This window comes from Sparus aurata, chromosome 17, assembly GCF_900880675.1.
Source record: "Sparus aurata chromosome 17, fSpaAur1.1, whole genome shotgun sequence".
NCBI lineage: Eukaryota > Metazoa > Chordata > Actinopteri > Spariformes > Sparidae > Sparus > Sparus aurata.
The window spans coordinates 11,082,118-11,110,093 of NC_044203.1; the positions used below are offsets into that span (position 1 = coordinate 11,082,118).

Below are 27,976 nucleotides of genomic sequence, written 5' to 3' on the forward strand. Positions count from 1 at the left end.
TGAGAGATGTCTACCTTGAATATAATGGAAGGACTGGCCCTTCCAGCTTGTGGTGCTGAAAGCACCAATAAAACACATTTGAAAAACTCGACAGCAATGACTCTCCAGAAGTCATGACCCACAGATGGAAGCGTGCATCTACACATAGACGGGCGGCTGGCTAACAAAGCTAGATTTCGCTACAGCTCAGTCAAGGAAGACAACGTTCATTTTTACATCCTGCACCGTCACGAGCACGAGCATCCGTGGACAGATGCAAGTAAACAAGTCATAATTTATCAGGAAAGATTTACAGTTTTAACTTTTGTTTTTTGGTTTCACAAGTAGAGTTCTTTTTTGTTTTTAAACAAAAAGATGTGCAACAGAATTTTAATGTCTTTAAAGTTGTACATTTTGTTGCTCTTTAAAAAAAAGAAAAAAAAAACACTAGAGAAACAATGCTGGAGTGGCTAAGTGGTTTAAATATCAGACAGCGCTAAAATATTATAAATGTTTTAGACAACATTCACTAACTGAGTGCACCAGTTGAAACACTTTGTGTGGGCTATAATATTTCACAATGTCTTTTGGCTCTTGTCAAATGAAGAAACTAACAAAACTTTCTCTCTGTTTGAGGATGGTAGTACCAATCTGTTCTGTGTCTGTCTTTCATTAATACAAAGAGGTCCAACATCATCTTCAAGCCTCCAACACTGTTTAAATCATGGATTTCGTATTATTATCATCCAACTAAGAAAGCAATGTTTTGCAACAGCTGCCAACCACTGTTAAGGGTTTATTAGGACTTTTCTGGACATCTTTTGCACAGCCGCCTGCTTAAAGCTTACTGGCCTTATGTCTAACCACTCTTCCCTGCACACAGGGAGGGGAGGGAGAGAGGATTCAGCTCGGCACTATCAACACTTCACAGCCCGTTTAGACAGTCTGCTTCACACTTGCGGTGCTGCTGGTGTCACATTGTTTGCAGCCAGTCGTATTGTTTGTTTGTCTTTCCTCACATGCCTAAAAGGGAGAACATTTGCTTTCAATAAAGACACGAGGCACACGGATCAAGGGACACCAAGACATGATAATGGTGGAAGCTGAACATCAGGGGGGACAAACATACAAACCTAACACGTCAACTTCAGACTGAGATTTACTTAGAATCCAGCTCACCTGCTGCTCTGTACAGGATCTTGGGCTCGAAGAATATGCAGGGGTTCTGGTCGGCGATGCAGGAGAGAAGCAGCCCCTTGGCCTGAACTGGACTACGAGGTATTACAACCTGAGGACAACATGATGAACTTTATTAGACCCAGCATTGATGTTAAGACAACTTTCACTGCTACTACTTAAAATGATCCAATTCTTATTTAGAGCTGCAATGATTAGTCTATTAATCAATTTGTCAACTAACAGAAAACCATTTTGATAATCGATAAATTCATTCTTTAAGCAAAAATGCTAATAATGTGTTGGTTACAGCTTCATAAATAGGAGGATTTGCTGATTCCCTTTGATTTTTATGATGAGTCTTTGGGTTTTGGACACCAAAGAAGCAATTCGCAGACAACACACTGGGCTCTGGAAATTGTGATGAGAACTGTCCACATTAATTAATCGATTACTCATGAAAGTTGCGCCCTTTTTCTAACATTTATTAAAAAATAAAAGTAATTTAACTATCAGGACTATGATAAAGAACTTCTGAAACTACACAGTGAACAAAAGTCATTAAAGACTCTTCATGTCAACTGCTTAAGTTATCTCTTCTTTTCTGTGGCATTTTAGTTCCGTCAGATCTTATATCTCTTAATGGTATTTAGATCAGAATTACAGTATCCTGGCAACACTGGGCCAGAGCTGAATCATGCCTGTCAGGCTGTGTGTTGGGTCCGACCCACAGATGGAGCTCGCAGAGCTGATAGTTTAAACAAAGATTAACATTCATCAGCCTGACCTTTGCAGGCAGACAACATGTTTATTGCTCTCAGCGACGCTTACTCACAGTGGATGAACTGTAGCTGTAAACCATACAGTCATTCCCGGTCTGTAGCGTGTGAGATACTTGGACGACGATGATGATTATATGTATGCTAAGCTTAAAAAAAAGAAAAGCAGGGAGGGATGTTGTATCTTGACATTTAAACATAGACTTGTTTACTTTGAGCACATGCTGTGCCACCATCTACGTCTGAGAGAATCATTTCCCTCCTCAGGTCTTGTCCACACACAAACTTCAAGTATCAGGCCTGAAGCATGCAGGCTGTAAATTTGTGTGACTGGACAGCTATTTGCTACAGTTGTCACTAGACTAGTGCGCAACAAAGTCATTCCCCAACTGATTTGTATCAGCCTTTCTTATTCAAGCGCCCCGAAACCTTGTTCGGTTACATCATACTGAATGGAGCAGCTGCTACAAGACAACAAAATCACCAACCCTGTCATGCTCCGAGTGTTTGTAAGATGTTTTGTGGGGATGTTGAGTACTGTAGTAAAAACTGCCTCACTTCCTGCCACAGCTATATGGTTCAAATATATCAGCAAATGCCTAAGTTATGTTAAGAAATGTTACCTTTCTGCCTTAAAATTTCTTAATACAACTATAACACTGATATATTTTAAAGAACAAAGGTTTTCGCTTCATTCAGATTAAGAGTACTTTTTACTGGAGGAAACTAGGAGAGGGAAGATTAGACATTAGTTCAGTATTTGTCTTTAATATTTGTTGAGCCCACTATTAAAACAATCAACCTGTCAGGACCTTTTTTTCCTGCATTGTTCCAGATAATGTAAAAAAAAAAAAAAAAAAAAAAAAAAAAAAAAGGTAACTAAAAAAATAAACCTGGGGCCTTGTAACAAAAACAAATCATAAAATGTAAGGGGGAAGCCTCCACTGTGATTGATTTGATAGCAACCACAGAAACAGTGAAGCTGAGCAAAAAAGGTTTCAGGTTCTCATGCTTGGAAACATATGGAAAGGTTATAATGCATCCATCTTATATGCGATTAGTCAGATTATTTTATTCCCCTGATAAATATTGCAATAGACGCCAAACAATGTTTAAAAAAGCAGACGCTACGCTCTGCATGCGGATAATCGTTACAGAGCACTCACAGAAAGTGCAGCATCTACCAACAGTGCAGATTGTCACAGCATTCTTATCCATTTATGTGTTTCTATGTTTGGCTAAGTTTCCATTGGTCCAATAATATACATACTGAAATCGATATTATCCATGAATTTATGAATGTACCATTTCAAAAAGTTAGCTTGACAATGAAAAAAAAAAAAAATCACAAGATTCACAAGAGACAAACAATTTGCTACTGATATCAACTAAGCTGGCCGGCTTTAGTGCGAGATGGACGTTTTTTTTCTTCTCCATAACGAACTGATTTAGCTGTGACCTTACGTCGTTCTGTAGGATAACAAACCTAATAACCAAAATGTCTGTAGAAGAAGCTAATGCATGCCACAGGTATTCCACAAGCTAGCTGTCACCTTATGCAGCCCACTTAGTATAACTGGCAGAGTGAAGTAACCACGCAGCCAAATGGCGGATATTGTGTTTTGACTTAGTTTTAAGGTTGGTTTTAGTAATTCGTTACAGCTAATCTAAAACTAGCGGTGATTATATAATTCTATGACATAATGGCATTTTAATCAGCAAAAAATATGTCCAAGTATATATATAAATGTATGCTTTAATTCAATATTAATATGTAGTGACTGCGTTTTGTCTTTGCAGGGCAGAACTGACAGTGCTTTGCCAGTGTCATCTGATCAGAGTGCCTTTAAATATATTCGGGAGCAGAATTGCACATACAGAAATAAAAAAAGGGGAACAAATCCAAGTCAACATCTGTAATAAACTCCATGGCTGACCTTGATGCCAGGGCAGTGGGCGAAGAAAGCCTCAGGGCTTTGCGAGTGGTAAAGTGATCCGTGGCCGACACACCCCCACGGAGCCCGAATGGTGAGGTTCCCGCAGTCGAACAGGTTGCCAGAACGGTAGCGGTACTTAGCTGCTTCATTGACTATCTGTAAGGAGGCCAAAATGATTTAGGTCAACACAACCACACATTATCAGTTGACATGGAAATGCAACTCTGCTGATCATTTTTGGATACCAGGGTTGTTTCAACAGCACAAGTTCTTTATGCTGGTATTATCAAATGAGAAATTATTTAACGAAACATTCGCTAGAAAACAGGATGCTTCCTTTTCGGTTTCATAAATAATCCAAAAGAAAATAAAAGACCACACCAGTGGACACTGCGTCTAAGATTCATGTGACGAGCCATTCTTCTGCTATTCCCCTTAAAGTTTTTAAAAACCCTATTTCATTTTTAACGAGCAAAATCACCTCAAGTTTCTGGTTTCTCTTACCTCCTTCTACAGTTTCTGATACTGGGCTTCCTCCAGAAAGGTGTCCCAAGTTTTCCTCCCTGAAACTCAGGTGGGCTGTTAATTCAGCTTTTATGTCTCTCTCAGGTCAGTTTGGACCGAATCATTTTAAGCGAGAGCCCAGAAGGAGAGAGATGAAGCCCACTCAAGGCCGACAACAGATTTTATCTACTGTTGCTCAGCGCCTCAGCAGGAGTCTCTTAGAAACTGGCTCTATAATCACATATTCGCTTTCATGTTGCCTTGACATAGCAGGTATTCACATCCATCTTGTGGAGGGCAAAAACACACAGAATGACACTCATGTCAACATGTATGCGTGGTGAAACGGCCGCGGCGTCCACTGCCCCGCTCTTCCTGTCAATGCCACATTAATCTTCCACAGAAAAGGCTCACTGGAGGAGGACATGTCTCACGTCTGGATGCTTTTGTTTAACAGATTGTTGAATTCAAAACATTTGACGCCGCTCGCTAGGTCTGTTTATCAAACACCTTCATGTCAGAAAATAAATCAAATCAAAATCATTTCTCCACCTTCAACCTGCTTTCCACTCGGCTTGCAGTACACTTAATTTCAGGAGGCCACTCAGACATGCCATTATCTAAAATGCGAGTGTTACTGTAAAAAGTGGAGATAAGATATTGTTAGCATTACAACCGGCCTGAAGCGTAATAATAGCGTTGAAAAGAAAATTAAGTCATCCTTATGATCTCCTCCACCTTCTCCTCTTTTACTTCTAACTCCATTTCTGATTAATGTACGTAGATTTTTACTATTACATTTGTCATTATGTTTTGGCTGATGCAAGCAGTAAGTAGAATGTTGCCATGGAGTCACCGAGATAGCAACGGTACTCATTTGCGCGTCTATTTCTGATACAGAAGCAAAGGCTTTGATTTGATGATTGCGGGACATATACTGAAGTTATTATGAGCTCCTTTCAATAAAATCTATTCAGACAGATAACAGAAAAAACAGCCATGATTGGAAAGAGTAAGACGTGCTGATTCTGACACTAACTGTATGATGTCAGTGCATCCTGTTATCCTTTGTTTTGACACCGACAAGATGGATTTTTGATGCAAAAGGCAGGTTTTGGGAGTTACGTCAGCGTACTTTCCCTCATTCCAACCCGCTGTCTCTTAACCAAACACCTACAGAGTGCCAGTGATTCTCCTGCTATGAGCGGTTCCACCTGGACAAGGTTACATTAAAACAGCTGAAGAGGCCTATAAATGACAATTTGATTTCCAAGTGTTTCTCTGCAAAGTATAAATATATTTAGGGACTTCTTGTCTGTGCAACATCCACAGCTATTGTCTAACACTGACATTATTAATATGCCATCGTAAGTAATTGACAGTGACAGTGTGTCTTATCTGTAGCGCTGCAACAGTTGACCAATTAACCCGTGTTTTTTGTCATTTTTGAAGCAAAAATGCCAGAAAATTGTGTTGTGATAGTTTGAATGAAATGAAAGAATACTGTAATATAAGTAAATTGTATCCCTTTGGAATTTGGACTGTCAATCACACAAAAGAAAGACGTCAAAAGATGCCACCTTGGGCTCTAAGAAATATAAATGTGCATTTTTGACATTTTATGAACGAAAGGTTTTATCAAGACAGCTACTGACAATCTAGGTGATAATGCGAGTATTCATCAGTTGCAGCCCTTCTTACCTGGTCAAAGGCAGGATAGATGTAGTCAGCAAACTGGATCTCAGCAATGGCTGTGGCACCAGCAACTGCTACACCGATACCAAATCCCACAATCCCTTGCTCACAAAGGGGAGTGTTGAAGACTCTGTCCTTGCCTGGGGAGACAGGAGAAGAGAGGAGGGAAGAAAAATAAGCTGCAGTACTAGCAGAAAAAGGTTAACTGGAGGCCATTGGGTGAGGGAGCTGATCAATTTTCGCAAGAAAGAAAAGTGAAGAAAAGCGGTTTAAAGTGTGACAGCCACTATGTATGCGGGGAATACTGAACAAACCACGGTGCTTAATAATTCATTTGGGACCACTGACCACAATTGTAGAGGGTGTGTGAGGAACAGCGGGGTTGTTTTGATAACAGAGCGAGGGCCCACGCAACACTCTTGAGTGATGAGATTGCAGAGAATACCCTCTCTTAAAATGCCATGCAGTCCTAAAATAAATGAAGCGACAAGCTGATGACTCCTCCTCAGCTGGTGCTAACCGAGCCTGCCATCCACACACACAACCCCCACGGGGTAAAAATACAAGAAAAAAAGAGAACTATTTTCCACTCTCCACCCTGTAATCTGAAAAGGAGCCGCAAGGCTAAATTTGGGTCGTAAGTGTTATTTTTGCTGTCTTCTTTGTGTATTTGCCAATCCAGTCTTTTTTTCACTTGTGTTGGGAAGTGTGCTTCTCACCAGTGAAACTGCCCTTATGTGCCCTGCTCTGCTCACAGAGTTCAATTAGCAACCCCAGCGCCACAAACCCTCACGGGAATGAACAATGAAGTGATCAAAATTTAGTGCCAGGCAGCTCAGACTGAAGCCAACCTTAAATATGCAGCTCCACGTGAAAGTGACATATGTGACAACTAACGTGTGTGTGTGTGTGTGTGTGTGTGTGTGTGTGTGTGTGTGTGTGATCAAAGCACTAAGCAGAAAGTCAACAAACATACAACCAAGTGATGGTAAAATAACTCAATGTGTCACTATCAAAGGCATCTTTGTATTGTTTGTGCATCAGTTGCTCACACAAGTCTCGAATACATATTTAAATAAACAGCAGCTCGTATCGTCTGACACCGAGGGTGAAAACAACACATACACACACCAGCGAGACGGAGAGCTAGTCAGAGCATAGAGTCAATGTGTGCTGCTGTTTTCAGAGAAAAGGCTCTCAGAAGTAGCCAGCAGCCAGCAGTGGAGGGGCTGGATCACCGAGGTGAACGCATCCTCCTCGTAAAAAGCCATTCATACGGAGCTGGCCCTGCATTAACCCCTGTTCTGTATAATGGCTGTGGGTGGGACAAGTGTGCACCGTGCCTTTCAGTAGTGAGGGGGATAAAAACGGCTTTGCGCTCGTCATTGTACACGAGGATGGGATGGAAAAAAATGATCCCTCTCCAAAAGGTCAACATTTCTGACGTCAGTGAAAACAAAAGGCAAAGCCAGCTCCTGTAGGCTGGACCTGAGATTCCTCGCTGGTGGAAATAAAAGATACAATACAAAATAAACCGCAAAAAAATGACACAAAACAAGAAAGATTATTAACTGACATGTTACCATTTTATACTGCTTTATAAAATGAAAATAAATAAATAAATAACTAAATAAATAAATAAATAAATAATAATGAAGAAAAATGATCAGTCAGTCAGTCAATGCAGTTTCCTTACTGAGAATTTAGCTTTGGACATACTGGGCTGTTAGAAAAATATGAGCTTATGAAGTGGTTTTTCCAGGATTTGCAAAGAAAAAAAAACCAATTTGATCGAAATATTGGACATTGTCAATAAATCTCGGGGAAATTGGTTACAACCACTAACTTCTCTTCTTCTAAATCTTGGCAATGCCAATATCATACAGCATTTTATAGGGAAAGAGAGCTTAATGATATTACCATATCTTTGGTTATTTCTGTCCCCAAAGACATTCATCTTTATTGTACGACTGTCAACTACAGAATCAAACTGGAGCGGCCAACTTCCTTGGAATGGAAAATCCTCACTGACTAATACTGGGAAGAAACATAAATTACGAATGTAATAAACTGCAGATGCGCTTTGTGGGTCAAACATCAAAGCAAGTAAGCATTTTTCATGGAAGACGTTTTGTGACGTTGGAGTAGGAAAGTCACAGGTGTAAATAATAAAAATCAATGGTGGCCGAACTCCATTTGGACGCTTCGTTTTCATGGTCTTGGGAGTGAGCATGCCGCCTCACTGTCACAGTGTCACGGCCCGTTGGGACACTTGAGGAGAAAACAGCCATCATTAGTGTTATTAGTAACACCTGTGCCTTTCCCACTCAGACAAGTCAAGAAAGGCTCGTTTGAGATCAGCCAGTCCTGCGCAGGATCCATCAGTAGCGATCGCTGCACAATGCACACCGGTTAGATTTGTGTCCGACTTGATCCAGACTTGCTCTGACATCACGGACAATGCAGTGGAAATCTCACAGGGTCAAGGCGGCTGCACTTTCTGGAGATGGGCGGTGAAGTTGCTCTCCACTGACGGCAAACGCCTGGCTGTCGACTGATCTAACAACTGACCGGTTTGCTGAAATAGAGAGATTTTTTTATCTTTTTTGTCTGATTTTGAAGATTTCTTGCCATTCTGTTCACAGAAAACATGCTGTGTAGCCCATGTGGAGGCTAAATAGCCCACATTCATATTATAGCACATATTATAATAATTGTTGTCTATAATAACATTGGAGCGATTTAAATCTGCCCGTAAAAGTATATAACACCACAAAAACTTAAGTGGGATGTGAGGATTCAGATGTGAAGCCCTGACAGTAGAAATATTTGACAGATAACTAATGAAAATTATTGTCTTGTATTTCGTGTTTGACTGTCAATGTAGTCTGAGAGGGACCTGTCTGCTTCGATGAATTATTAACAGCGGCAAACTGATATGGGGCTGATTTATGTGAGATATTTATGTAAAATGGAGATTAAATCAATTGGAATAAGATCTAACAGAATGTGCACATTTCTGTGACTTCCTGTACAGATTGAAGGCTGCTGGAAAGCTGTCCGACTTGATCGCAGCTTTTTGGCACTTCCACTGCTGCTGCCACTGCCTGGTCTCGTCCGCTTTCCAGCCAAGGCGCAGATCACCCTGAACCAGCCTAATATCTGCTGTACCACCTAGCCTGCCCAACAGGCTCTGTTCACGGCAGACATTGCGACTTGTCAAACGAGGGATCCATTCCATCAAGTGTCCTTGTGAGCCATGCCAGTGACTGAGCATGCACAATACCAGATTCCTGGCACTAGCTCACCTAAATGGAATGCAGCAATCTTTAATGTTATAAATTGCACATGTGCTTTTCCCGCTTTGTCGAGTCAAAATGTCTGCTGACAAAAGGCTCTAGAGGATATATTAGGATGTATAAGATATACATTGTGTTTTACATTACAGCCTTAAAATATCACAATTGTATTTTTATATATCGCCCAGCCCTATAAGACATTTCCGGCTGATGGAGAAAACACATGAAACATTTCTGATGAGGATTCCTGAAATCTTGAAAGACTTGCAAGCATGAATTTGATATTTCACAGTTCAAAAATGAACGTGTTCTGGTTCAGTGATTTGGCGACACAGTTTTTAAAATGACCGCCAAGATATCTTTGGCATTCCTGCACTGCAGTTTCTTGCTACTGGTCAGCTGACGTAGATCCCAATACTGATATATCTGTGATAAGCTAATACCTGCCACGACAGCTTCCTGCTGGAAAGACTGGATCCATGGAGGACAGGGCAGTATCAGTTTCAACTTTTTGCCATATGTAATTCGGTGATTCGCCCTTTAAAAGACTGCATTCATACACACATTTGAGGATATCGAACAAGATATCAGCGAGGTGAAATGTCTGCTCAGCCACATTCTATTCATACTGCTGCTGCTGTGTGACAAAAGATACAGCGGTATCTGCTGCCTTACCACCAGAAAAGAAAATTAACCTGTAACCTTGAAGATAATGCAAAGTGGAATCAGTTGAATACTACTTTTACAACATCTGACATATACTCAGAAGCAAAAAGTAAACACACGACAAAGAGGACTGAAGGACTTTCTCACAGCAGAAATGTATATTGTTATTGCAGAAAAAGCGACGCTGTTGCTAATGACACAAGTGTCCCAGTAAGACATGCTGGTTTGTCAGCCACAATACTCGGGACAACCTAATGCAGCCTCTAATTACACCTCTGCTATTAATCAATAACCCCTGTGTTTTCTCTGCAATGAAGTGTCAAACTTTCCACTTGCTGTCACTGTAGCTGAACTATCAACCTGAAGAATTTAAATGCACCATGTCAAATTAAAGCTAAATTTGAGCATAAGAGTAAAATGACTACTAACCAAACTTACAGCTGTGAGCGTGGACTTGAACTATCAGCTTACTGCATCAGGTTTGTAAGGCTACCCTGCTACAATGGACACATGAGTGCAAACAGATCCTTCTGGTCCTCTAGGTGAACAGTGAACAGTAATGTGACCTTGCGCGAGAGGAAGTTGTGATATATTAACAGTGCTCTGCTGTCACCTAGTGGCAAAATCACGTAAAGCAGACGGAACGACAGGTTACTTCTTTCTTTTCTTTTTTATAAATCTGACTTGGCAGTGGAGGCCTTCGAATTGGGGGAAAAAAAAAATAGATTGAAGCATCTTACCGTATTTGTCTCTCAGACCCACTGTGCATCGGAATACTCCACCGAAGGCAACATCTTCCCCGAAGATGACTGCAGAGCAACACAGAACAGTCAATGTCACGCTTTTTTAAGATGATATGTTCCGGCATGCAAGAATAGAATAAGGAACTACATATCATTCCCAATATTAAAAAAGTTACAGCACGAGATGGGAGAAAACTAAAAGTTACGATGTTTGACACCAGTCATACCCACATCTGTGATCGGCTCAGAGAACAGATCAGGCAACATTTCTACCTTTCAGACATATTCATGAGAAGGAAATTGTTTTGACTAACATCAAGGACTCATGTGAAATGTTCTGTTGACTTACGGAGTTCTCACATATTTTAAGGTATTAAATTCCACTTCCTGGTTAAGCATCCTACCTGCTGTCGGATCACTGGCCAGAGTGTTGTCCAAGGCACTTGTCACTGACTGGAACAAGTTCATCTTCTGGGTAGGACCTAAAAGGTTTAGAGATCAGGAGAATCAATGTTTAAACAGGACTTGCAACACGCAACAATTCATTATTGTGCGTTTGGATTAGTAACTATACCACTTATTGCTGGGAAGAAACCACAAAGGAAACTTGGCAGTGATTCAATAAATAAAAGCAACGTGACACTCACTTCTTTGTTACTGAGAAGGAATACATGATACTAGGAGTTTCTCATTGCTGGATCCAGTGTATATGTTGGCAGGTGTTTCAGTGACAACGTCCTGGTCAAATGAACTGTAAGATACACACTGAGCTCATACCTCGTTGGGGACTGTCTTAGATTATGTCTTATGATACAGATATCATTATCTGATGTGTCATCCTGCACTTTCCATTTACAGTACACCATTCAGTGCTTTCATTTCAACAAAATGTCGACCTTGTGGATAAACTTGTTCGGCATAACTGTCCACCGGCAGCAATGTGAAACAAAGCGTTGCAGTTTACTTTTAGGTTTGAACACAGCTATTGCTCAGTGGTGCTGCTAATTGGTTCACTTACAGGTTGAGACTTCAAGAATTAGCCTAAACCTGAGTCATTTTCTACCTGGTAGTCAAGCCGACACGCAACAGCGGCAATACCTAATAAAAACACAGTTTGGTGTTAGCTATGACTAACCAGGCTTACTCCTTACAAAAGGCAGCAGATATCAGCATGGTTAGAAATCAGCTGCCACACTGTTAAAAGTCCCCCTCACTAGTCACTGTTTTGTGTCGTGGGTGTTTTGATCCTCACTGAACACTGTGAAGTAAATGCAAAGTGTGACACTAGGAGGAAGTTTTCACACTGATCAGCAGAAGGGGGGAAAGATCATCTGTGCTCACCTTCAATCTCAGCTAACACAAGACCGTAACAGCAGGATTCTGTGACATCCCAGCTACTTTGGAGCCGATCATGGTCTAATATGACACTAAAGCACAATATGGAAACTTTACAAGCCTTCATATACGGTGCATCAACTGGAGGTACATGTTTCAGTGAAGTAGAAGAAATTTTGTGCCTAACAGTTGGACTTTTAAGTTGGACATTTTGAGTTAACATGTCCTCTTTTTTGTTTTGTTGTTTTACAATGAGGGAGTATGAGTAGGTGTAAAATAAGGAATTTTCAACAAAGCGCTTGAAGTTTCTAGTGAAAAACACTTCGACACACATTATTGTTAATATGTTTTTGTTATTCCAAGCACAGCATTTCTACATGTCCTTACTGTGTATCGAGGGGACCTTTAAATATTCAGGTACAAAGACGTCCAACCTGACCCGACTGTGCAGTTCAATGGCTGACACAGGACAATGAATGGAAAGGCAACAAATAATAAAAGATGTTCATTTCGGATAGCCGTGAACTCTTCTCAGTGTCTAATTCACAGCTAACCTATGGACACTTTCACTGCCTCACAAGCCTCTTCTGTGAACGCAGCTAACGTTAGCCGGCTAGCCTGCCACTCACCATATTGTGTCGGTACGGGGTCAGGCTGGAAGGTAAAGTGCGACGCATGTCTCCGTTGTGTCTTGGTGCGGGAGTTGCAGCTCGGCGACAACTTCAGCAGAGTGACGCCAAACGAGCTCTGAGCCCCGGTGCCGATGCCGGAGATGGAAAGTTTCGAGTTTGCACCTCGGATCAGGAATCGTGCAGCAGCCGCCATCACTGTTGTTATGGCTGACCAGGAAGGGCAAGATGAATCATAGCGCGAAGATCGCCTATTTTAGAGAAGACAGCCTCACTCAGTGGGGAGAATCTGGGTCTTTGCTAGCCAATCCAGATGGAGTCCCGTCCCACAACCGATACTGGGTTTCTCTATCAGTGTCCTAAATCAATTAACAGGCATTTTCGTTAATATTTCAGCCACTTTTATGTTTATTTTATTTATGTGTTTGTGCTGAAGAAGCATGACTTTAGATACGTAGAAAAACCCCACTCCATCTTGCAGAAGGTTAAAAAGGTAAAGTAGTGACTAGCTTAAAAATTAAAGGAACGTCGGCTCTCTGTGGTAACCGGGAATAGTGTCAGAGTGAGACCTCCTGTTTCTTTCTCTCCATGCCAACATCCATGAGCCGATCCAGGGTTCTGATTGGTTAAAAAGGAGGGCGGTGCGCCTGGTGCAGAGTGTGGAGAGGTCTTGCCATCCCAGCCTTAAGTCACAGTGACAGTATCCTCCATCCGTACGGTCATGTAGCCGAATACTTTGTTTTCCTAGGAAAGCGAAGGCATGACCTGCCCTACTTTATTTCATAGTATAACAAATGATAAAGAATAATCAATGAATCAGAAGATGTGTCAAACTTTTGACTGGGTCTGTACATAAATATAAACACTTGTTATAACACTGTTCTGTGCTGGACTCCTCTGGATGTGCCACAGATCCATCTTTACTAACTTGTAGGCTAACCTTTTTACCTTATCCTACAGTATTTGATTGCCATGGATGGACAGCACTTGGAAAGACACCACAGGCCTACTTGAAGAGCTTTTAAAATGTCATTTCACATTCAGATGTGATCAGTAGTTTAGGGCTCTAAAATTGGCTTTACATCCCCTTATCCGTTTTTTCTTGGTGCATATAGTTCATGTTCCTCTGTTGTAAAATGATTGCAAAAGAATAGCGGTTTACCTTGTGGAAAACAGAACTATAACAATTAAAAGGGAAACTATATTATATCAGACTTGGTATGACCAAAAAAAATTTACTGATCAGATTGATGATCATGGCTGCTTCTTGCATTTTACCACCTTTGGTGAAAAGTTTGCTATAAGATGCACCTATAGGGAATTCAATATGTAAAGCAATACCATACACTTCCACTCATTTGAATAAACAAAAAGTTCTTACAGTTTGACAGATTAGACAATGCTCATCAGTGATACTAAGTGTAATAAGACACTTTTCACTAACACTTTTTATCATCATATGGCACTTTGTCAAAGAGTATATGACAAAAAAAAAACCTCAGATAATTACACTTTTTAATGGTCAATTTCTCTCTAGGCTAAAGGATTATAAATAAAATCATTAGATATTTTCCCATAGAATAGAATGGATTTGGGTTTGAGGTTGACCTCAAGAACCAGCTATTGAACGTCTGGGCACATCTGCAGCCAGAGCAAGAGCCTTCTGTAAGACACACTCAGGCCATGTAGGGAGTCGGGCAATCTGTGCTGCTGCTGCCTGAGCTCTAATCTTTTAAGAGTTAGGAGAGTTCTGATCTGTATCACAGTCATCCGTCAGGCTCTTCAAATAAATTGCAATGTGACGGATTACTTTTTTCTGTTAGCCCTTCCTTGTCCTTACAGTCAGCAGTTTGTGGACTGAAGACACAAACTGTTTGTTCACAGTCTACAGTCTTGAACCTCGGGTGAACAGCCTCTCAGCACTTTGTAGTAAGGGGTCAGTTTTAGAGTTTAAAACAAACTAAGAGTTGCCACCAATATGCAAATAGATGTAAGCCTTTAAAAAAAGCACGTCTGTTTATACCTGAATCCCAGACTTTTCTATTGTTGTCTATTTATGGTGCCTCTGATCCTTGAAGAAGCTGAAGGACCTCATTCAGTCAAAAAGCTCTCTGATTTTCTCAGTTTTTCTCTCTCTGGGGTTTTGGGGTCACAGCACAAAGAAATATGGAGGTCCTCCATATATTACGGTGATTTTAGGGAGCTTTTACTCGTTCTTCATTTTATCACATTTACTGTTGAGTTGAAGAGTGATGGTTGGATTAAAAATTTTCACTTGTATTTCCTAGTTCTATTCTTCTTCATCTCCAGCTATGAATGAAGACATGCCCCTCCCTGCCTATTATGTAGACACCTACCAATTGTGTCTTGAGGTTGTTTGATACCAAACCTTAGAATTAAAAAGTGCTGGTTACATTTTTTACTTTTTTCACTTTTTTTTTCATAATACCTATTTTCCTCCATTTCAATTTCAGTCAGAAGACACGCACGCTTGTATGTATGTAACGCTGTTACTGTGATGATACATGACAGTTAAATATTGAATCAGTCTATAATAACCAGATCCTGACATGTAAATGTGACATCTGTCTACCATACTGTCAACTTGTTTAATTCACTTTAACTTTAAATATGGACAACTGACTTCATAATATATGAATCAGAATCAGAAATACTTTGTTGATCCCCAACAGGAAATTGCAGTGTTACAGCTGCTCCCATTCAAAGCCAAGAGTATGCAGAAAAATAGTTATAATAAAAATAATGATAATAACAATATATATATCTATATTGCATATTTATAATAGTAGCCTAGTGCAACAGTACTTTTATTTTTTTTACCATGAAATGTTATTTATTGTAAAAAATAACATTTCAGGCATGCGCTGTTCAACGTGCTCCCACATGACATGACATCATTTGATCTTCTGGTCCTCTCCACACATGTGGCAGTTTGTACGGTGGCTGTAAAAAGATGTGGGGCACAGGCCAGCGCGTACACAACCATCACAATGATACACTCTTTCTTTAAAGAGAGGATTAGATTTATTATGCCAGAATACACTTAATCTTCATGATGTTCTTGGTACACAACTTCAAATCCATCTTTGCGGACTCAACATTTGAGTCAATCTGTGCGGACACGACGTACGAGTGGAAATTCAAATCCGTCTTTGTGCACTTGGTGTTCGTTTCAATTTTAAAGGACTCTACCTTGGAGTAGATATTCATAGACTCAACACTTAAAGTCAATCTTTGTAGATTTGACATTCAAGTTGATATCTTTGAGCATTCAACAATTTAGTTGATCCCTTTAGACTCGCCAGCAGAGTGGAGATAGGTGAAAAATCTTTTGATTTCTCCCCCTCTCAAGGTAATGGTAGTTTTCTTGAACCCAAATTATAGGCCTGTATCACAACATAAATGCAAATGGGGAAACTTTATTTTCATTGTATTCAATCATATTTTTTTCTACTCATTTTCATGTAATTATTTATTTGGATTTTTGTTGTTGTTGTGATCTGTGAGGAATACACAGCAATTGTTCCTATATGGATTGACTTCACAAGATTAAAGTTTTTTAAAAGTCTTTATCACAAGATGGCTGTTTAGGAATATCCTTAGGACAGAAGATGGTGGCTAACCAATCCCACTTGAGAAACTATGTGAAAATAGTCAAAATGACCCACTCCTGTCGTTTGCATGATTCTACTCAAACACTGTCCAATTAATAAGCTCCCCTGAAATACTTTCTCTGTCAGTCAGTTTTAATTATCTCCAAAACAATTACAGAAATGATGAAAGTTCAAAGCCTATGAGGTTAATTTCAACATGCTAGCCTCTAAAAGTTTTACTTCAATTCTGTTTGCACGTAGAATTTACTTATGGGCGATTGGAAATGCTTCCAAAAAACGAAAATAAAAAAATATCCTGATCATGTTTTTCTCACAAAGTTCTTCTCATCTCAAAGACGTACTAATAAACACACCTGGTCAGTTACCCCTTCTTAATATCAGCTGAGACAAACAAACCAACAACTCCTAAGGTTACAGTCCGTTTATTAGACGATGCTGTATACTTACATCTGTTATTATACATAAGTGAAATTGAGGCAGTATAAACATTTTGTTTAGAGGAAACAAAGATAGAAATACAGATCGGTTAGTTCTATTTCTAAAGAAAATAGTTATTATACTGAAGTGGTCATCAGGCGTAAGAAAAAAAAAAAGGTAAAAAGGAAAATATCCACATCACATTTCCAACGATAGTTAAGTTGATGACTTTGCACACTCAGCAACATCCAGCTTCCTGCCACTGCTGCACATTTTTGCAAGATTCTGTGATGAGAAGAAAGCAGAGTTAATATTTATGAATCCTCTTGAATGAGAAAAAGTTTCTACAAAATAAAATCTTACATTGGCAGCTCGGATGATGCTGTTTGGAGACTGGAGGGCTGCGAGGTCTGTTAGGATCTTCTGGAGATCGCTGTTAGACGGACGTTCTGAAACAGGTGAAATGAGGTCAGGCTTGTCACATGGTGAACAGCCAAGGTGGCTTCTAAGTACACAGATGCTAATGAGTGTGAATGTGTGTGAGTACATACCTGGCTCAGGTGATGCTTGTGGCTTCAGCTGCAGGTATGGGTGTGCCAGCAGCTCTGCAATAGAGACTCTCTCTCTGGGGTTTCGTATCAGACAACTCTGGGGTAAACAAGGCAATAAAAAACAGCTTATGGACTACACTATGGATTTGTTTTTAAAGGTGCAGTATGTAAGATTATATATGCACTGTTCATCTATCAGTCTAATAAAAAAGTGTAATACCATCATTTCAAATGCCCTTTAAACTCTACATTCTAGACATTAAAATCCCCAAAATCTCATCTTTTGTGTTCACATCATAATAACTGAGCCTGGTTGTAGTCTCTCACCTTCAACACATGCAGTAAATCTTTCTCTGCGATGTCAGGAAATTCAATCTTATGAGAAGGGTCAATGATGGCGTGCAGCTTGGCAATCTGATTGGTGATGCTTTGGAATGGAGTTTTCCCGTAAGTCATGCAGTACAGGATGCATCCAAGGGACCACACGTCACCTTTGGGGCTGATCTTTATGAGGGGAATAAACATAATAGTAAATATTCTCACCACTGTACTCCAATCAGAAATCAGTGCATAGAATATTTGATGACTCAGTGGCAGTACCTTCGAGCGTGCTTTTCCTGCCTGGGATGAAGTGTCTTTGATGGCTTCAGGGGGCATGTAGTTCAGAGTTCCAACCTGTGTGTGTCAAACAGACATGTATTATGTGGGTCAAATCCTTTCAACATGGACATGTGAGCAAGAGTACACCTGATACAGTTGTATTATGTTTACAATACAAATATTCTAATAATCAATTAATCGTTCCAGTCATTTTCTTTAAGCGAAATGTCAAACAATTGCTGGCTCCAGCTTCTTAAATGTCAAGATTTGATGCTTTACTTTCTCATCTATGATAGTAAAAAAAGATATTTGTGTTTCCTACTGTTGTTTGGACAGAAAAGCAAGGTGTCACTTTGGCAAAGAGTGATGAGCATTTTTCGAACAGTAAATTATTTATTGATCAAATAAAATAATCAGTTCCCAATATCAATCAACTATCAATATTGTTATTCATCTGTGAGAATATACTGTGCAGACAGAGTTAGCAATACTAACAATTTACATTGACCAGTTGCAGTGTTGGCATGACAAGTCTTACTTGTGAATCCTTCATAATGCTTGTCACATCTGGTTGGATTCTGTTTGCGATGCCAAAGTCAATTAACTTCAGCGAAGCGTTCACAATCACAAAATTTGCTGGTTTCAGGTCACTGTGGACGATCCCTGCAAAGAAGACATGGGTGGAATTGTTACAAATACAGATCATTTTAGTGTTTTAGCCATCTAGTAAACAATACTGAGAAGGAGCGAGAGCTATAAAGAAAGCGAACCATGTTTGTGGATGGTTTGGACGGCCTCCAGCATGTTCTTCCAGTAGAACTTCCTCTCAAGTGGATTCACAGCTTTGCGGTTTCGCAACCAAGTGTTCAGATCCAAGTTTCCACACTCCATTAGCATGTAGATGTAGCTGTTGGTTATTTCACTGCAAACACATATACAAGCATTATGGTATTTATGACTGAAATCTTAACTTAAAAAATGGACCTCAAAAGCAATCACACCTTAAAAAGAACTAAATAAATTCAAATTTTCTGTGCAATGCACTGTGATATTGTGTTTGGACAAGTCATGTACTCACTAATCATAGAGCTTGATAATCTGATCGCTGTACTGCTGCAAGTGGTTCAGATGTTCAATCTCATTTTTGTAACTTTCTATCGTCTGAGCATCAGCCTCCTCAAGGTCGACATATTTCACAGCAAACAGCTGCTTTTTGTGATCGAGGACTTGGTAGACCTGAAAGGCACAGAACACAGTGGCCATTCATTAACACAGTGGCAACCACAACAACAAAAGAAATGTTTAGGAATGCTGGAACATGTGTGATGTGAATTCCCTTCTAATGTTTTACCTTGCTGGATCCACCACGTCCTATCATCTTGAGTATGAAGAACTGCTTTCCCTTAATGGTAATGGATTCATTTGACAACGCAGTGACGGAAGGCTAAAATGAGATTCAGACAGAGGTATAGCACATCATTAGAGTTTAAAATTATTTCTGTGTAGATCATTTCAAAACAAAAAAGGCCCAAAAAAAGTTACACTGCTCTCTATATGTCCAGATACAAATGCAACAGAAATGCAATTCCAAGTAACTTACTGACACTGAAGTTAGTGTGACGAATCAGTTCAGACAGGTGTTTGTTGTCATAGGAAAACTATTTTATTTCATTTGTATGGACACATGTAACAATCCAAGTCCACAAATGAATGTAGTCTATCAGATAAAAGCAAAAGGTAGGGCGTGACCATGCTGTACCTGTGGAGTTTGGAAACCCTGTGCTTGGTTTAGTGGTGTAAAGGGCTGCTGAACGGGTCCTGCTCTGTGTGCTGCCACTGCAGAGGAAGATACTTCAGGGCCTCTCTTTACAACAGGAGTGATAAAGCTGAAGAGAAAAAAGATAGCGTGGGTATGAATGGGAGAAAGTAATGATAGTACAAACAAGAAAATAAGTGTAAGATAATACCTGTTGGCAGAGGGGTTTCTGAAGCTGTTGGGTGTCTGACAGACTGGCTGTGGGTTCAGTCTGGCGGGAAGATGGAGAGACGGAGTGGGGAGTGACTCCTGCACACGAGGTACAGGTCTGGGATCAGGGGGTGTTGTGCGTTTATCCTAAAGCAGAAAATAATGATGGGATGATCTGATCAGTATGACAATAAGGTTTTAAGACTAAAGCAGAATTTGACTTAATAAATGATTCGTATTACAACAGTATTATATCAGACTGAAATCAGCAAATCACGATAAAATGATTATGTTGTCTAAACTGTAGATAGTCCTTCGCTTGGTAACGCTTACAAAAAAATGCTAATTTAAGATTGTAAATTTTTTAGGAAGCACGTTAAATCATTGTCTCGTCAAGCTTTGCATCCTGTGAAATGTATAACAGTGTGATCAGACCTCCGGAGAAACATGCCGGTTGACGAGTGTTGGCATCTTCCATTCTGATGGGGGCTCCTTGCTGGCAGGTTTGGGCGGTTCCACCGACCGTCTCACAGGGACTCGAGCAGGAAGCTGACGTTCCTGGTTTGCCCCACAGGTAGGCACACTTACTGGAACACCTGTTTGGAAATCTACAAGAACAACAGTATAAAGGATACAGAATGTCAGTCCCAAACCATGCCTCATCAGTGTTTTAACATTAAACCTGCAGTGTGGGACTTTTGCAAGTGTCTGTTACAATCAAGCGCTTGCCAAACAAGTTCAAACAAAGCTGGTAAATCTCTCTGCATTTTACAGCATGAGAAGTCTGTGTTTTATGTCATATAATGAAATAATAATGATGGAATAAATGAAATAATGACATTTTTCAGTGCATCTTTACCTGTAGGGTGTTCCTCTTCCCTGGTGGGCAAAAGCTGTTTCACCCCAGCCTTCAGGTTACTTATGGCCACCTCGAGGAGTTCTGCTGGCCTGGCATTCAACGCCTGGGCTTTGTGCAGAATTGATGTCGCCTTCATCACATTACCTTGAAAGGAGGAAGAAAAATGAGAATCCAACTATGTTTTAGAGGCAGACCTGCTACACAAGTATTCCCTTCATTGACTAATCAGAAGCTGTAAGGCATCATAAAACCAGGCGCTATAGAGCAGAGGTCACTGACCAAACAGGAATACTCTCCTTGTTATGTACCCCCACACCACAGAACAACCCTGTGTTTGTAGATGTGTGCCTCTGGTCTGTACTGGACAATTCTATGTATCAGACGTATGGAAATTGATGGAAATAATTATAAAGGCCATCGTACCTTGAGAAACCTCAAACTGGGCATGTGCAATGTGGACAAAGGCAAAGGCTTTACAGTTGGATCGTGCAACTATGAAGTGGTCTTGGGCTTCATCTGGGTCTTCAATCCTTCAAAAGAAAAAGAAAGAAATTATATTTTTATCGAAAGGACAAAGCTTTAATATCAAAATTCAAAGACTAAAAATTCTTATTTCTGTCAACAATACCCCCTAACATACAGAGTGGTAGTATTTTCCTCCACACTCACCCCTTCAGTTCTGCATATCTGACCAGTATTTTGGCATAGCTGGCATTTTTGCTGTACTGCCTTATTGGCAGCCTGGAGAAGATTTTAGAATAACAGTCCTTGAGCTTGTTAAGGAGGTTGATGTCTGTGTGCGGGTTGCCTCTTTTCTCCAGGTTCATCAGATACGACCAACACGACTCAGGGGAATTGCCATTGACAATCTGGTCAAAGTTGTATGTAACATCTGTCAGGGAGAAACTTCATGTCATCAAAATGGTAAAGGTAGCAACAGTTCATGAAGCTGTAAAGATTTCTTCACTACTACAACTGAAGGGCATTGTAGCATTTTGTCAGGGGGATAAAGTACCTTCCAATCTCAAGGAGCCCCTTGTGTGCAGGAGTGTGGTGGTGGAGTCTGCAGCTGCCTGGTCCTCCCAAGGACAATGCTCTGGGCTGACAGCTGGTGGCTGAGAACAACAACAGAACATAAATATTCTTCTTCTTTCTTCAACATCAACAGAGTGCTGACAATAAAAAAACGCAGACTGTTCACTCTGACATTGCTAACCTTTTGCAGCTTGCTTTATACTCACTTTGTGATCTCCATCAACAACATTTTTCTTCGTGGATGACAGCCCAAACACTGAGCTCATGTTTGAGCCAGATGTTTGCCTAGGAAAATGTTACAACAAGTTAAGTATCAACATTTGAAATGAATTATTACACTTCTGATTAAAATATTCAAGTATTTGTGTGCTAGGTTAACAGAAGTTTAACAAATCAGAAAATTGTATTCCTTGTTCACACTATAGGGCTTTCAAAGCCATCAGATTGCTGTTGCAGTAATTTGCACAGTATGTGACTGATCAACGATGGTCACATTCATGAGGAGGAATCCCAGACGAGTTCCTCTGTTCAATAATAAGGGGCGGCAATGATGTGGACCGGCAGTTGGAGAGTGCTGGTTCACATCCTGGGCATTGCCGAGGTGCCCCTGAGCAAGGCACCGGCCCCTAACACTGCTCACTGGGCGCCGTAGCATGTGTGGCTGCCCCTTCGCTCATCTCCTCTACACTGCATGTGTGTGTTTGTGTTTGCGCACCTGTGTGTAATGTGAGTGGAAAAAAGAATTTCCCAATTTGGGATTATAATAGTACATCAAAAAAAAAAATAATAATAATTTAAAAATCAAATTGTGACTGTGTGCTGATTTACCAAGGAAGGAAAATGATATGGTTGGTAGAGTTAGAGGCCAACCTGTCTTTTTTATAATGAAATGCACAGCTGATGCTTGTGGTTGTGGAAGGATGACAAGGATACAGAAAAGCTTATGTTTATGCAAATACATTCGGATAGAAACTGTAGATATTGTGGATATTCCAAACAAATTGATGCATAAGGCTGGGTTCAAAGACGACATCAGAGTAGAGTCTGCTCTCATTGTCTGAAGCGACTTGTAGCTAGCCGATCCCATCTCAGACGCGACCAGATACAGTATTTAGTCTGCTTGATATCCTTCAGCTGTTCGTGAGGCATCAGCAAACTCTCAGATCGAGACTTTGAACACATTACACATCGCAATCGTAGCTCATGGAAGCAAGCTCTGATTTGCCTCTGACCTGCTGCTTTTGTTTTGATCTCCAAAAAGTGTCAGTGAGGGGAAATCAGGGCTAAAAACTCATTGTAGTGGTGTCATAATACAATACATTTACATGGGGTGACTTGTGGTTTCCCTGGAGTATGTATGACAACAGCAGTGCTTTAGAGGATGTCAAGAAAGGAGATAATTCATCAGCACACTAAACACAGCACCACAATTCTTCTTCTTCTTCACCACAATTTTGACCCAGACCAGTGTGTTCTCCATTTCTGTTTTCTAAACACCATTTCTAAACTCCTGTTGTCCTTGTATGGACCTTGGGTGTGTTAAGCAGGATGACAGGAAAAATAATGTTAAAGTATTATAGATATAACAAACTATTTTCAGTACTCTGTACTTTTTCAGAATTAATTTAGCAAAAAAAAAAAGAAAAAGTTTTCACTGAGCTTTGTTCAGGAGTTAGATTAAACACATTTGAAAATAAGTGTGGTGTTGGTATAAAAGATTACCTCGACAAACTAGAGTGGATTGATGCATCACTTCTCTTCATGTAATCATCATCATCATCGTCATCATGTTCTTGGATAGAGAAAGGTACTATGGGAACTCTCCCTGGCTGGAACAGAAAATAAGGACTACTTGGTAATCATTTTCTAGCCATCTTGCAAAAGCATGGTAAAAAGATTTGCTATAATACAAGAAGAATCAATGTAACCCTCACCATGCCAACTGCTCTCTTGCGTTGAGATCCAGATCTCCAGCCTGGTAACAGGTCATCTGATGATGCTGCGGGGGGCTCAGTCCTGCAGAACGGAGATCAACACAAGATGTTACTTTCTTTCAATCAAATAGCGGCCTTATCAACCATTGAAAACTTAGATGTTTTCTTACTCTGAACCAAAAATACTGGAGAGCTGCAAGTCGCCTGTCCCGTCTGATATTCTGTTGACTTTTTGGAACGTGGAGCCTTTTCTGACAGACTCGTGCACATTACTGTTCGATACAACTGGCAGAAGTAAAACACAGCAAAATGTGATAGTAAGATGATGATAACATTAACAACACACAAACTCTTTTCTGAATCTAGCTATGCAATGTGATGGAATGATACATTAATAAATACTCACATGGTACATTTTCCTTATCCTCTGCACAGGACTGTTGTGTTTTCCCTGCCTGCATGCTCCGCAAAGTCGTCTCCAGCAGTTCTCGTGGTTTGGCACCCAGTTCGATCGCATTCTGTAATATGTAAATGGCTCTCTTTGTGTTGCCTAGTGAGACAACAAAGCAGACACTGAAATACCCCAGCTAACATGTCATAAGAATACCTGACAAAGACCATCAAAAAGCTCTTTTCTCTACCTTGAGAATGTTCAAACTGTGCATGTGCAATGTGAACAAATGCAAACTTCTGGCTGTGAGATCTTGCCACGGTGAAGTTGGCTTCTGCTTCATTCACATCTTGAATTCTAATGAAAGAAAAAAATATATTTTTTGAAAAGCACATCAAAATATTTTAAGTCTGGCTTACTTTATTGACTAATGAACACAGAATTAAAACTAGAATGAGGACAAAGGTGTTTGATATGTTTGTAATAACTATGGTAACTCACACTTTTAGCTCTGCAAATCTGACCAACATCCTGGCATAGCTCTCATTCTCACAGTGCTTCCCCAGTGGCATATTGGAGAATACTCGGGTATAAAAGTCAACAAGTCTGGTGAGGTGGTTTCTATCCAGGTGAGGGTCCCCCTTCTTCTCCAGGTCCGCCAAATATGACAGGCATGATTCAGGGGAGTTGGTGTGGATAACCTGGTTAATATTGTCTGTGTCATCTGTAACGAGTGCAGGGCAACAGGATGACTTTATTAAGTGTGGACATACAATATGCATGGATGATATGTATGGATGTTACAGTGTCACACCATTACCTTCATTGAGATACTTTTTTATTTTGTTCAGTTTTTGATAAATCATGGCAAGCTGCTGCTTTCTGTCAGTGTGCTCCTCTTCCTCCATCTGAAATTGTGGGGTAGAAACATTACATCAGCCCAGACAAGGTTATGCACATATCCTGAAATGAAAATATACACCGAGGACACCACATTCTGTTAAAATAATGACGATTTAATAATTCCTTACTCAATATGACAATGTGCATTAGGCCTACTCATAAGCATGACTTCAGACCTTTTAAAAATCCTTACAAGACACTATGCCAAACCGGTGACGTTATAAGAGACATTTAACATGCAAGGGAAGATGTGCTGAAAGAAAATTATACATGTTCTATTGTAACGAAGAGCAGTTGAGTATTTGTTGACATGTCGACAACAAAACTAATGCCTTTACTTTCTTGAAACGACAAGGTAAGTTGTGTACAATTGCTGCAAATCAACACATACTTCCAGTAGCATATTTAAGGCTCAAAACTGGACACCGCCTTTCCTTTACCAAATCATGTTCTCTTTCGTGTTTACAATCCGAGTTAGCTCAGATAGCTAGGTGCTAACATGAGCTAACGGCGCTGTTAACGATAACTAGGTTAGCGAACTGGCTCCCCTGCGAGTCACGCAAGCTCAGAGGAAGTCAAACGTGCACAAGGCAAAGTATAAGGCCATTTTTTAACAACATTAAAACAACACATTCCGTTTCAAAATAACCTCACCATGTTTTCGCTGTCATTAATCCCTTTTCACTCTTATGGGGCAGGAAAAAAGGCTCGACATCAACTGCCAGCTTTCAAATATCCCACTTCCGCCCAAGTCGTGTGCTGATTGGATAGATTAGGGTGACGACAGGGGTTCGTCGGGCTCTTCTTCGTTGCTTGTCTTTGAGGGCGGTTTGCATCCAGGATTTTGTATTACCGCCCTCTACTAAATTTAAATAACACTTTTGGCTGCTCTAAATTTAAAAGAAGAGTTCTTCTCCACTCCTCATCCCACTTTCTCATAAAAAAACTAACTCGATCTAGGCTCAACACAGGCCTGAACACATTTTTGGGATTCGATACGTTTATTACTGTGGTCAAGCCCGCCTCCACTCCGAAAACCCCGGTCAACCTAACCGCCAGTTATTTTGTGGTGCCTGTATGTAGTTATTATTACGGTAATGCAGTGCCAGCACAGAATTCAAAATAAAAGCAGAGACTTACGAAGCCAAGCTGCGATTTCACAGGAATTCAATCAGTCAGTCAGTCTGTTAGTTGATTGATGAATTATTAAACGATTAGTTAATCAATTAATTAAGCATTTAAGGAATTAATTCATTGATTATCAACTTAATTCATTTTACCATCCTAATTCTGATCACACTGAAGCCTTAGAAGATGGAGGCCATGACAGTTCATCTGTGTGAATAATTAGCCCAACATAAAAATAAACACAATATCTGGAGTTTTTGATGGAGAATTTCAAAATAAAAGCCCACGTAATATCAAGTCAAAATTACATTAAGAGGAAACTCCCTGTTTCTACAGACTAATTTCAGTTAAGACTGATAGTACTCCACCTCAGCCAGTCAATCAGATAATTCCAAGACGTTCTGATGTGAAATTTCTAAAATGAAAGCCCTCTAAAATGTCAAATATTTCCGATATTTCTCTCTTAATTCCAGATTCAGGAAACTATCTGTTTCCACAGGGTAATTTTACAGCAGACTTATAGTACTCCACCTCAGAGAGTCACTCATGTAATATCAGGGAGTTCTGGTGTGGAATATCAAAATTAAAGCCCTCTGAAATGTGAAATATTTTCAATATTTCCCTCAAATTCAGATTGATATTGGAGGGAAACTGCCTGTTTCCACAGACTGATTTCTCTTGAGACTAATAGTACTCCACCTCAGAAATTCCACGTCAGAACTTCCTGATATTATTTGAGTGATTCTCTGGGGTGGAAAACTATCGATCTGAACTGAAATTAGTCTGTTGAAACAGGTAGGTTTCCTTTAATGTAAATCTGAATTTGAGGGAAACATTGAAAATATTTGACTATTAAGTAGGCTTTTATTTTGAAGTTCCTCATGAGATACTCAATATACTTACAATATACTTTTTATTTTTATGTTGGACTAATTATTCACATAATTAAAATGCCATGGCCTCCATCTTCTAAGGCTTCAATGTGATCAGATTTAGTATGGTAATTTGAATTAAGTAAATAATCAATTAATTAATTCCTTAAATGCTCAATTAATTAATTAACTAATCGACTGAATGAATGCGTTCATGTGAGCTTGCAAATTGTGTTCATAAATCCGTGCTTTTATTTTGAATTCCGTTCTTGGACTGCATTACCGTAATATCTACTATACATGCACCTGAAAATAACTGGGGGCTAGCTCGGAGTGGAGGCTGGCTTGACGTCAGTCCGATATTTGTGGAGTGACGGTGAGATCGAAAAGTAGCCGAAGCGGTATGTACCGATACCTAGACTGGTATACCGATCCTTGGAGTGGAATGTCGCTGACATTCTACTGTTATTTCCCCTACACATTACGGTATGTGCCACTTGAGACTGTTACGCGATTGAAAGACTGTTGGATGGGTAACTTACCGGTGACTCGATAGCAGAAAAGTTGAGCAACATTAGCCATGTTAGCTAAGGCTAGCTCTTCCATTAGCTTTGAGTAGTTTATAGGCAGAAATGTATTAATATTACTTTACTATCATATCGCAAGAATCCGAGTGTAATTACTTTATATATGCCTACATGCCAACAACATAACATACAACAGAAATGCATATATTCCTTTATTTGAGACAATGTGTTAAGTTAGCAATGTCAATAAAGACTCAAAAAATGTATACATTTACAGCAGTACTTGCTATAAAACCAGCCCAGTGGCATTATATTCATCAGGGGGTGGTACCCATCCAACAGTCTTTCAATGGCATAACAGTCTAAAGTGGCACATACCGTCATGTGTCAATGGAATACCAGCGGAATAACAGCGA

General features: G+C 40.0%; 2 protein-coding genes across 2 annotated transcripts in view; both read right to left on the reverse strand.

Annotated features, from left to right (window-relative positions):
* The window catches only part of bckdhb (branched chain keto acid dehydrogenase E1 subunit beta), a 54,410-nt gene extending 41,432 nt beyond the window's left edge, over window positions 1-12,978 (reverse strand). The window contains exons 1-6 of the mRNA XM_030394830.1: window positions 12,743-12,978; window positions 11,183-11,260; window positions 10,776-10,844; window positions 6,077-6,210; window positions 3,872-4,027; window positions 1,159-1,267 (exon numbers count right to left, since the gene is read on the reverse strand). Coding sequence (XP_030250690.1) covers window positions 1,159-1,267; window positions 3,872-4,027; window positions 6,077-6,210; window positions 10,776-10,844; window positions 11,183-11,260; window positions 12,743-12,938 — 742 coding nt within the window. The 5' untranslated portion in view covers window positions 12,939-12,978. The remainder of the gene's footprint in view (window positions 1-1,158; window positions 1,268-3,871; window positions 4,028-6,076; window positions 6,211-10,775; window positions 10,845-11,182; window positions 11,261-12,742) is intronic.
* Window positions 12,979-16,783: 3,805 nt separating this feature from the next.
* Window positions 16,784-25,828, reverse strand: ttk (ttk protein kinase). Its single transcript, XM_030392502.1, has 25 exons — window positions 25,688-25,828; window positions 24,951-25,038; window positions 24,632-24,854; window positions 24,381-24,487; window positions 24,146-24,289; window positions 23,910-24,024; window positions 23,740-23,821; window positions 23,528-23,634; window positions 22,012-22,090; window positions 21,786-21,885; window positions 21,440-21,662; window positions 21,194-21,300; window positions 20,771-20,914; window positions 20,347-20,519; window positions 19,913-20,058; window positions 19,705-19,831; window positions 19,297-19,389; window positions 19,024-19,181; window positions 18,716-18,867; window positions 18,484-18,608; window positions 17,946-18,020; window positions 17,673-17,849; window positions 17,346-17,442; window positions 17,158-17,243; window positions 16,784-17,079 (listed from the first exon to the last, which is right to left on the reverse strand). The coding sequence occupies exons 1-25, from the start codon at window positions 25,688-25,690 to the stop codon at window positions 17,011-17,013; spliced, it is 3,000 nt and encodes a 999-aa protein (XP_030248362.1). The 5' UTR covers window positions 25,691-25,828; the 3' UTR covers window positions 16,784-17,010.
* Window positions 25,829-27,976: the final 2,148 nt, after the last annotated feature.